The sequence below is a fragment of the Phaethon lepturus genome, unplaced genomic scaffold (assembly GCF_000687285.1).
Source record: "Phaethon lepturus isolate BGI_N335 unplaced genomic scaffold, ASM68728v1 scaffold41618, whole genome shotgun sequence".
Lineage (NCBI taxonomy): Eukaryota > Metazoa > Chordata > Aves > Phaethontiformes > Phaethontidae > Phaethon > Phaethon lepturus.
The window spans coordinates 18,460-30,314 of NW_010556426.1; the positions used below are offsets into that span (position 1 = coordinate 18,460).

The 11,855-nt window shown below is 43.0% G+C and overlaps 1 protein-coding gene across 1 annotated transcript in view; it reads left to right on the forward strand.

Annotated features, from left to right (window-relative positions):
* ANKRD29 (ankyrin repeat domain 29) overlaps nucleotides 1-11,427 on the forward strand; it is a gene marked incomplete at its 5' end in the record, with an annotated part of 24,605 nt that extends 13,178 nt beyond the window's left edge. The window contains 5 exons of the mRNA XM_010292468.1: nucleotides 1,893-1,991; nucleotides 7,696-7,794; nucleotides 8,259-8,354; nucleotides 9,428-9,526; nucleotides 11,344-11,427. Of these exons, the coding sequence (XP_010290770.1) occupies nucleotides 1,893-1,991; nucleotides 7,696-7,794; nucleotides 8,259-8,354; nucleotides 9,428-9,526; nucleotides 11,344-11,427 (477 nt within the window). The remainder of the gene's footprint in view (nucleotides 1-1,892; nucleotides 1,992-7,695; nucleotides 7,795-8,258; nucleotides 8,355-9,427; nucleotides 9,527-11,343) is intronic.
* Nucleotides 11,428-11,855: the final 428 nt, after the last annotated feature.

Below are 11,855 nucleotides of genomic sequence, written 5' to 3' on the forward strand. Positions count from 1 at the left end.
CCAGGGCACTCAAGACTGACAAAAAGGAAATCGTTCCCCAGGGATATACAATTTTTTTTTCAGCCATTTCCATGGGGTTTGGATCTGCAGGATGCTGTCACACTCGGTTCCCATGAGCGTGCGTGGGAGCCGAGGGCTGGTGACCACAGAAGCCACCAGCGTGGTAGGGGCTGTGCAGTGGTCACACGGGAGGTCCCCACCTCTGTGCTGCCTTCACCCTGCATTTATAAAGAAGGGTGTCTCACCCTCGCTGCTGTGCAGATAGCAATTGCCTTTCTAATCTGAGGGCAGTGATTCATACCTCTGCAAGGTAATCCCAGGGGTTACCACTGGGTTTAAAAATAGCCATGCTGCCACACCTGCAGACACTTACCTAGAAGTGAAGGCAGGAAAATAACTTCCTTGTTGCCTCTCCTGGAAATGAGCAATATTTGCAATTGGCTTACAGCCATTGGGCAAAACCAGTCAGAAACTACTGCTGCTTAATGAAATAACAGAATCTTTTGAAAACGAGCGTTAGCCTGGCTCCTTTTGTGGGACATTGCCAAGTGGCATTTGCAAAGTGGTATCTGGCTGGTGGTTTCACTGGCAGGCGGCCAAATGGGCAGGATTTCAAGCATGCATTTCGTTAGTCCTCCCCAAGCCAACATCAAGATAGATGTTGTAATTTTAAATTGACTCAAGTGAGGGGTAGAGGAGAAGACAAGGGAATACCCTAACTAAACAGTATTCCTTGCAGAAATATGTTATAGCCTCAGAACTGCTTTCTCATTACAGCATCAATTCAAATCAAGTACAAAAAACTAATAATTTTCAAAATGCTTGGGTAATACGGAGCCCAAGTTTCTCTATCTTGATTGATGCTACAATAAAGAGCCCTTTTAATATTGCACAACCTTGTTGACTTTCTAAACAGAAGTGTTCTCACTGCACCTGTCCCTGGAAGAAGCCTGCAAAGGACCTGATACCATCAACCTATTTCGTGTACTCGCATAGCAACCATAGAAAACAGCCCTTCAGAGGGACCAGGGGTGTGCATTTGTAGTGCCAGCAGCCACCTCTCTTGTTTATCAGGTCATTAGTCTGGAAATCAAGGTCAAACATTCTAGATTCAGTCCCTGGGGCACTATATTCAGCTCACGCTTCACTAAGTCTGTGCTGAGTTTTGCAGGAAGAGGAGTAGCTAAGCAGTATCTCTCGGCAGACAACAGCATTTGGTCCCATCATAGTGATATGACAACAAGGTCAACAACAGACTTCCACTCAAATGCCCTGTATTTTGTGATAAGCATATGCATGGTTTCTGATAGAGCTATCATACACGTTATCTTGCATGTGCTACTTTTACATTATTATACTACAGGTGAAGTCTTTTCTACTTCAAATGGAAGATGTGCCAGAGCAGTGGTGTGGTAGCAACTGGGGTGGGACAGTAGTATGGCACAGTACTTACTCCTCCAGCCTCAAGGCTGGAGTCTCCAGTCTTGCAAAGTACCTGAACATTTTTTCACCATCTGTCTATGTAGCAGAACACTTCTGCATGAGCATGTAAAAGCTGAGTGAACCTATATTGCTATACAGGAATGAATTTCTAGTTATGTAGATCAATTGGCTTCAGTGAACTAGACTTTTAGTATTCCAGGCCCAGGATTTAATGCTCGGTTTGGTATATGATGGGAGCAAGTACTTGCACATACTGAGTGAAAATGTTACCATAGTTTGTTATGAACTAGACTTTGGATTTTGGTAATTATTTCTTGATCAGGGCTGTATAATCTGTTGTTACACTGCATAATGGCTTAAGAACGAGAACCTGATTCAGTTTGGTTTGGTTTGGTGTGGAAAAATGGCATCATTTCAGCACAGTGTAAGCTGGATGTATTTGTTCTCAGGATGGAGCTTCTGCAACTTTTCTGGCGGCACAAGGAGGCTATCTGGATGTCATCCGATTGCTGCTTTCTTCAGGAGCAAAGGTGAACCAGCCACGGCAGGTAAGCTCAACCCTTCAGGGCAAAGCTGGTGTCTAATTTTTTACAGTTATGAAAAATGAACACTGGAATTTTCTCCAGGCATCACGTTCCCATGGAGATGTGTCACTGGAAGGCAGATTGTGGCTGTGCCTGCATCCATGTTTTAGTTCAGATTGCTAATGTGGTTTTGAAGTGAGTACCCCAGTCATTTCTGCTTCCATGCAAACTAGATTGTTTCTGGAAGAAGTGAAACTGGAAGCTGTGTTCTAGGTCTGCACCAGTTGCACTTATACCCGAAAGCAGATCAAACCGCTGACTGATCCTTTGAACAGGTTTGAAATACATGCACATTTGGGCCAGGGACCAAACTAAATAAAAATAAAAGCCTCCAGCTGTGTATGATTTTGATGTAAGGGCCTTGCACTACTGCTTGCAACTAGTGATCTGCTTCTCTTGGACCGAGTTACTTGTGAAGGTCTACACAGGCTACCACATCCCTGTGTTCTTCTGGAAATCCTTGGAAAAACTTTTGAAAATCTGGGAACTCTAGTAGAAAATAGTACTAAATTTGGTATATTGAAATCACCAGGCCTTCTGTACTGTGGCTTCGGTGTTGAAGCTGATCTTTGAAAAAAGTTTTTACTTTTGGTTTTACTTTTTTTAAATTTTACTTTGTGTCATCCTTGTGCACTCTGAAACTCAGGCATGAGTGTTACCTTCGTCTCTGGAAATTCTTGATACACGTGGAAAGCCTTGTTACTCATCTTCAGCTAGTTACTCTGGTGGGCCTGACCCTGCAAACAAACATGACCGGTGGCAACCGTAAACAAGAACTAAATAGCTCCTCTCTAGGCAGTGGGGCTGCTGTTTGATCATTAAATGATATGTATGAGCTAGATTTGTGGCTGATTCAGAGGTCCCTGCTAGGGGCCTAAGGGCTAGATCCACCTGGCATCACTGTGTGCTGGTGTTAGGTAAGGGTGCAAGAGATTTCCTAGGTGTTTAACTATGGGATACATAAGCATACATGGTGTACAGAGACATATATAAGACTCTCTTGGTTTCCAAAAAAGGGTTCCTTAATTGTTTAGCTGTTTCTTGACACTAAAATCAGTGCTTAAGCAGCACATTTAGATGCTTCTTTGAGTAGCTAGATGTGGGAGTTGCACAGCTAGTTTTACTCCCAGCACGTAGAAACGTCTGTTTAGAGATAGGGCTTATCAGGAAACCTTGCCTGCTTTGAGAGCGCTTCCCCTGTGGTCTACTGAAACCCTGCAGGCAAGTTAGCTGTGCTGGGTCTTCACTGCACATTTTAAATTGATGGGATAAGGTCTTGTCCTTGCAATCAGTCATGTACGTCTGCCAGGTGGCTGTGATCACAGACTGCAGCAAGTAAAAAATCAGCAGGCAAGAGCAAATGAATGTGAAAACTCTAATAACAGTGGACAACGTGGCATGTGACAAGCTTTGCCAGGTATTTTCAGTATTTCCTTTCATCTACACCAAAAGACTGACAAATCATAACCTGGCAGCAGTGATTAATCTATATGACTTCTGCTGCATCTGTAGGTCTGCGTAGCCTCTTTGCTGCTGCTGTAGTGTAAAGAAACTGGATTAGTATTTTATGTGCCCAAAGGAAAGTAATTTTCCTGCTGCCTCTTCCCCTACCTCTCCAGCACCAGAGCTGTGCTGGCAACTGCTCCCTGGACTGATGCTTTGGCTGCTCCTAGGCTGCCTCCACACTGTCTCCCAAGATCAAGATTAAGAAATGTTAAAAGCCGTTTAATTAACTCAGTCTAAAAGATCAATGTAGAAGGTATGCATTAATGCTTTTTGAGTCAGTCAAAATAAAGTTGGGGAGCCTTACATTTAACTGAACCCTGTTGCTATAAAAAATGCATTCTGCTATCCATAATTATAATGCACCAGCTAATTCTTTCTGACAATATTTTTTTAGCTCTTTAGTCCAATTTCTACACCACAATGTTTCATGAAGCATTTTTAAATCTTAGTTGAGGCAAAGACTTGAGTCTGTGTGAATGCTCCTGCTGGCTCTGTTTCATCTCCGGCAGTATGGGCTTACTTTGCTTCAGGGTACCTCCGATCCCTGCTAAGATTATGCCTGGGTAAGTCCGTGGCATTTGTATTTGGGCCCACTGTAACCTGAAACATTTCCCTAACAAACGGAACATTTTTACTCTTTAATTAGTAAAGTAATGGTTGGGTGGACTTCAGTCCCTTTCTTAACAAACAAATTTGTACTTTGTTCGAAGGTGGCATGTTGGTCATGAGGAATGTAGCTCTAGATGGGGCGGTTTTGATGCCAGATGACTCTTACTGTTGGTTACAAACTACACAGCTCTCACTGCTGTAGGCAACTTCTCTAAGCAACCTAACAGCGAATACAGGGCTGCAGAGTGCCAGGTATGAGTTCGTGCTTCTCCTTCCTCATGGTATCCAGGTTTTCCTCTCTACCTTGTGAATTTGGGGCCTAAATTCATCTGCCTGGGAGTGTGCACCTGCCCTGTATGTCTCCTCCTGCTACTCCAGTAGGGTACCAGTTCCCCTTCGGTCTTGTGCCCCACCTCCCAGTCCCACGGGGCTGCTCCTGACGCTGTAGAGCATCTCAGATGGCACCGGCTGTCCATGTGCAGGCCCTTCAGCTCAGCTCTCACAAGACTGAGTAGTGAAGCTTCCTGGCAAGTTTCTTCCCTGGCAATGCAATTTCTCTTGGTTTTTAGCCACCTTCTGTTCTTCCTGACATTGGAGAGCCGAGCAGGAATTCTTTTGTCATCTTTTTGTCTAGACAGAGCTGGGAGCAGCGTCTGAAGCCTGGTGCAGGAGACATTTCTTTGCTTCTCTAACTCAAAAACAAAGCAAGATTATTTGCCAATGAATTTTATACTCTGTTTTGGGAGCCTGTGCCCAGCAGGCTTTAGCCTGTCTGGCGAAGCAGATTCAAAATACTCTGACAATTAATGTGTTTTTCTTAACACGTAATATGCAACCACACATATATGGTAAACCTATATAGAATATAGACTTCAGACAAGCAAGCAATTTCTTATTAGCAAGAATTCAGCTGGTGTAGTGATGCAAGTGGACTGATGGGCAGAACAGTGGAGGAGATGACGCTGAGTGGCCTGAGAGTAGGGGCTCTCTGGCCCTGGAAGTTCTTACTGGGAATTTGAGGGGTATCTCACCTCCCACGCTAATCTGGCCCTTTATAAAACACCAAGCCACCAGCAAACATTGAGATTCAAAGCTGCAAAGCAAAGTGTTTAGTTAATAAGTAAGAGAAAGAGCATCAGAAATTTCAGAGTATGTTTGGAACTGCTGGACATAATGAGATATAATTTGTATCTATTAGCTTGTAATCAATATGGAAATAAGCACAGCTTAAAAATGTACGGGGTATTTAACATTGTTCTAGGAATGTACTGGTCTATAGTCTGTTGGGTGGGCAGAGGGACAAGAAAAGTAAAGTAGTTTCTGAACTGCTTCTTTCCCTGTTCTCACTTTCTTCCTGACACATCTCCAAGCCCTAATATGTGTTTACACAGAAATTCTCATGTGGCCTCTTAGTACAATGTAATATCTCTTTTGCACCATACACCAACATAAAAGTGGACAGAAATCTTATCTACTCTATATAAATATTACACATATTGGCATAAACCTGCCTGTTAGATGCTGTTTGCTTAAGAGAGAGAAGCTGACAATAGTCAATGTGAGCCCACCATCAACTTCATCACCTTTCTTCTCTCCAGACTAAGTCCTCCAAGACAGTCACTCTTGCTCACAATGTACTTTTGCCTCTAGCCTATAACTGAGATACTGAGGATGATGTCTAACAGCAATACTATTAAGGGTGATGTTACCCAGCACTTGTGTTTCCTTCTGCTCCTTTTCATTTATACCTGAAGATAAGAGTTGTTCCTATAAACTTCACTGGGAGTAAAAGAAAGTTGCCATGTTCCCCATGCTGTGTCTGTGTATGCATTTCTTGTGTAAAGTGTGGATTTGCACAGCATTGGATCTTCATGCAGAGTGAACTGTGTAGGCTGCTCTCAGATATTTTCCAAGTTTTACAGGCTTTTTCAGTGTCCTTATTGCTATTTTCTAGAGCCCTCTGGTGGGGGGAGATTAGGAAAAATATGAAGTGTCAGCTTGCTGGTAGGGAAAACTCTATAAATTGGAGAGGGACAGTTTTTGCCATCTCATTAACATCACATACGCTCTATTCAAGAGAACCTTTGTTATTTTTGAATCACAAAGAATGCTCGTTGTATTAACAAGATATATGCTAGAATGGGGTCAGTCACTAATTTCAATGAGTTAATTTATAGAGAAATGATACAAGAATGTGCAGAGATCCTGTTTCTTCACCATTTGAGAAGACTGAAGATCTCAGGATGTGCATGTGCTCTTTCTCAGGATCAGAAAAAGGGAAGCCAAGAATATTATATCAAAGGAAGAAATAACTTTTCTGATTCTCCCAAAGGATTAAGTCACTAGCCCATAGAAAGCAGAGAACTGGTTCAATAATTTTTTTTTTGATTGGTGAGCAAGTCATATGAATCTTCAGTTGGCACTGAGAAGAGAGATTGCTTCTTTGATCAAGGTGGAAATATCTTATTTAAAGTAAAAAGTTGTTTTCTTCTGAAACTCCTCATTAAGACTCTTTTGGAAGCCCCAATATATTTTGTCTTCCTTTTTCCTGCCAAGTCTTCAGGCTGCTGAGGGTGACAAGGGGAACTGGCAAGCGCTGAAGGCAGAAGCAGGCACCCTACTATGTGAGGCCTCACTTTTATGTTAAAGTCCATACAGGCAAAGCCTCTTGTTAAAGGCCCACGAGAATCAATTTGGCACCACATAACTGCTGGAGTCCTCTTGTAGTCTGGAGAAACAGGCCATTTAGAAGCGAAACGAGGAAAAAACACAAAACTAAACTCTAATTGCGTTGAGAAATACTTCTAGTGCTTCAACTCACCTTTGCATTGGGATGGAAATCCATCACAAAGTTGAGCTTATTCTGAATGTGCTTTTTATTTTCTGAGGTTTTCTGCTCAAATAATGACTGCGTAGGACAATTTTTCCAAAGCAGATTGCTTCATGCTGGATTCCTTGATAATTGCTTTGTTTTCTAGAGGAATTCTTGAAGGTAAAATTTGTGAAATACAGTCACTGTAAAGCAGGATGTTTTTACCAAATTCCCTTAGGGTGGATAATGTAACGAAACATTGAAAGTTGGTGATCATCTTGCATTGTTCCTTAGCTTCTGTAAACAACTTCTGCTCCGTACGTACAGAGATCCAACTGCAGAATTTGCCCATGCATGCTGAGATTTACCTGTCACGTCTAGCCGCCTACAACTCAAACTACATAGGATACCTGTGGCCTTCATATTTCAAATTTCTCTATGTATTTTAGGCACAACTGGTAAGCCAAAGAGATTAACGTTCACACAGTGATGCACATTTCAGGTCAACTATGCAAGAGGAAGCAACTAAGGGTGGCTCTACTCCACAGCTGGAGCGGTTCTGACTTGATACACCAAGCTCCCATGCGCTTTTGGAAGCAGCTCTGCATATGTCTATCTGTGACGCAGGATTTAACTGAGCAGTTGGAGCACGTCCATTCTAGTAGGCAGATTTGGGCAGTAAAATACCAGGCAGCACAGGATCCCGAAGTGAAACCGTTAGCAGTCTTGTTTTGTTTGCAGGATGGGACGGCTCCCTTGTGGATTGCATCGCAGATGGGTCACAGTGAAGTGGTGCGAGTAATGCTGCTCCGGGGAGCTGAGCGAGACGCTGCGCGGGATGTGAGTAGCCCTGCTTCCTGTGCCCTGTCTGCAGCTTAATGCCTCCTAGCTCTTTTTGAGGCTGCAACTCTGCCTGAATGGAGGCCCGGCGTCCCCAGAGTCGGTCCTGTTTGCCAGACTCTAAAGTCCCACCACAAGCTCTCTTTTCCCCTTTGTGTCTGGGACAGCTTCCTGGAGGGATCTCCTGGAATAAGGGAATGGAAATGTCCATATAAATAAGAGACAAAGATGATATATGCTGTCACTGGCTCATTTTACTCTGCAGTTTTCACCTGCCAGAGGGACAATCCTCCACATGCCCTAAAACCAGCAGCATATGTTGTGGAGGTGCCTCCTCAAAGACGATGAGCAGAAGACATCCTCCTCTCAGAGGTGTGGGGGAGAGCTGGTGTTTCCCTCCAGCCAAGGGGAACGCAGGCAAAGCATTGGTAATAATGGGACTGACCTTCCTCTCTCTCTTAAAGGACGGTACGACTGCTTTACTGAAGGCTGCCATTAAAGGGTACAACAACGTGATAGAAGAGTTGCTGAAATTCTCTCCCACGCTTGGCCTACTGAAGGTTCGTAGCGAAACACACAGACTTTTAGGCAGAAACTCAAAAAGGCAAAGGATCTGATGAAAGACCTGATGTTTATGACTATGCCAGTAGAAGACGATAAGGAGCTTGAGCTGAAAAAAGTGAAGAGAAAAATGAAATCAACTTACTTAGCCTCTAATGTCACAAACGAATGAATCTTTTCAACTGTGTTTTTGAACTTTTCAAATTGTGAATCTGATTTTTGGAATGAGGAAGCACATTGTGTCATAGAAGTAATTCTCCTGCTGTTCATCATCTGATTTTATTACTACTGTAAATGGATTGCTCTTGACGGTACATTTTTTAGCATTATACCTTGCTCTATTGCATTTAGTCAGAAAAATGGTATTCTAAGAGATCTGCTGTGAGCAGATTCTCTACTTGATTTTGTTTTCCTCTGAATTCAAAAAATGACTTGAAAAATAACAACTATTTGGAAGCTGCTTTTTAATAGCTGATCTAATTTTATGTGCCTATAAAGCACATACTTCGATAGCCTCTGTGCACGCAACTAATTGGCAATGTTGATGTACTTGAAAATCCAGGTGGCATTAACTTAGCTGTTAATTACAAGCATGAAACAGCTTCCACACTTACTTGAACTGTCAGTTTGCAGCCACAAACAAAAGGCCAGCCATAAAAAAATACCATTCAGCTGTCTGACATTGAGACCATTAATCATCAGAGAAAGAAGATAAAATGCACAGATGGTTTCCATTACTGATTGTGCTTCTGTCTCACTTGCTAAGGCCCGATTTTGCCAGGCAGAAGCAAGTGCTGTGTTCATTTCACCTCTAATCTATTGACAAGGGTAATTTTTAAAAGGAAATACTGCTGTGGTAAAGTGAGCTTGACTCTCATTTTTATTAAAGCATTTAAAATTACCTCCTTCATAGCCCACTAGCCTGCCCGCACTCTGTCTAAATCAGGCCCTATACCTTTGATGACCTAATCTCTTCCTCGTTACCTCTTTCTTCTTTGTGGGTTTGTTCTTTGCATTTTGCCTTTTGATTTCTTCCATGCACGGTACAAACATCTTCGTTGGTATTTTCTAGAATGGGACCTCTGCTCTCCACGCAGCCGTCCTGAGTGGCAACGCGAGGACAGTGGCACTGCTCCTCGAAGCAGGAGCGGACCCGTGCCTGAGGAACAAGGTACGTCCTGGCACACTGTCCCGGGCCAGGAGCAGGTGGGGAGCACCAAGCGGTGGAGCCGTGTCTGCCATGGAGGCGATGGCAGTCGTCGTTTCTATGTCGGCCCATGGTTGCCTCTCGATCCTCTCCCGAAGCACCACCGTTTGGTCCATTTGTTTCTGTATACAAGCATCTATAAGGGGGCTACGTAGGCAGTGCCACTGGTGATGCCGGTTCTTGTGAAGTTACATCAATCTGAGAATAACCAAGCCATGCACTCATTCGCTCAAGCACCACAAAATAAAGTGTTAACTATAACTAGTCATGGGCTAGATAGGTTGCATTTTAGGGAAACCGTAATCCATTACTGTTTTGATAAGTCATAAGTTATATTCATATCTCCATACAGATGTGTAAGGAGGATATTTCCGCAGCAAGAGAAATGTATATCTGGGTGCCTTTCATATGAAAACTTGATTAGAATTCAGCACATTGCTATTACAAAAAAATATCCCAAATTACATGCACCTTTCCCATATCTTACTATAAACCTGTTTGTTGAAACGGTTTCATATTTGTTTTATGGCAGCAACTTTTCTGCAGAAAACTTGTCTTGTTTTTATTCCATAAAGTGTTTTAACATTATGTGTTTGATAATTTCCATGAAAATGTCTTCCTCTGAATTGTGTTAAACGTCCTCAAGTTGCACCAAGGGAGGTTTAGACTCGATATGAGGAAAAATTTCTTTACTGAGATGGTGATCAAATATTGGAACAGGTTGCCCAGGAAGATGGTGGAGTTACCATCTCTGGAAGTGTTCAAAAAACATGTAGACGTGGCACTTCAGGATATTGTTTAGTGGGCATGGTGGTGTTGGGTTGATGGTTGGGTTGATGATCTTAGAGTTCTTTTCCAACCTTAATGATGATTAATGATGATGTTTATGAACTACTTGTCGCTAGTATTTGATATCTAGCTGGGTTTGTTAAGCTACGAATGGGTGGTCTGGTATTTACTTCTGGTTTATGACTGGATGAATGAAAGTTTGTAATACAAGTAATCCCAGATATATCTTCTAAATGGTTTGGTCATTTAATAGAAAATCTGTGCCCGTTATTTCTGTATCATTCCACTTGATGGCAGCAGAGTTAATGCCGCTCATACAGTAGATCGTGTTAATAGGCTTTTTGTTTTGATACTATCACCCAAACAGTGTGCAAGATTTTTCTGCTACTGATGGTGATTTGCAGCAGGAGAGCATGCAGTATAAGAAAGTCTGTGGCTGTAGCCTGTCGTACTGATTTATTTTTTTTAATAACATGCAATTTGGCACAACAGAGTATATTTGCAGGACAGAAACTGTTGCCAAAACTGTATTCAATAAGTACAGAAGACCAAACTTTGATGTTCTATTACGAATGCTACAGAATAGTACTGACTATTTCATAGCAATTAAAGTCTTTATTGGATTTTTATGGACTTTTATACTTAAAGACTTACTTTCCTTGTCTCCCTCAAAAAATTAGCAGCTATGTTCTCTTTTAATTTTGTGGCAGAAGCATAGGGAGCCCAAGGGATACCATTTAGCCTGGACAGTCAGCACAAAACAAGCTGACCACTCAAATCCCATGCTGGGATTATTTTGAAGACTTAAGTGAGACTTGCACACTGTGTGGAAAGGTGACTTCTTAAGCTACCTCCAACAGGGGTAGGAGGCAACACTGGAATAAGCACGTCATTATAATGACCAGTACCATCTTCTTTAGAGCTTAATGCTTTTAAACTCTGGTTTGGAAATACTCTTTCGTTTTTGCTAACCTGGAGATGTTTTGTTCCAGGCAAATGAACTGCCAGCAGAACTAACGAAAAATGAACGCATCCTCCGACTCCTCCGTACGAAGGAAAAGCAGAGGAAAAGCTAATGCAGCCCTGTAGCAACTGCAGTTTGACAGAGACGTGCCCTGACCACAGCAGCATGACAGTAAACCTAGGTTGCCCATGAAGGGCATGTTGGAACAGTTCACAGTCCTGAGTAGCCTCTCCAGTACACGCTCCATGAAAGCACGAGGCCCTTGCCACAGGGTCACCGCGGACCAGGGCCTCTGCCTGGCACCGTTAAACGCAGAAGAACAGCAACGAGAGCAGGGTTTGGCCTGAGAGCTGTGTTTGCACTGCAGTACTCCAGGATCCACCGGTCCCAGCACCAGCGTTTGATCCTCCACGCCTGCAGCGTACGCATCCCCGCACGTGCAAGCCCCCCCGCCATTTCAGACACGTGTCCCCATACTGGCATGGCTGCACACCTGTAATGGGTGCCTTGGGGTGCACATGTGGGTTGGGAGCACTTGGC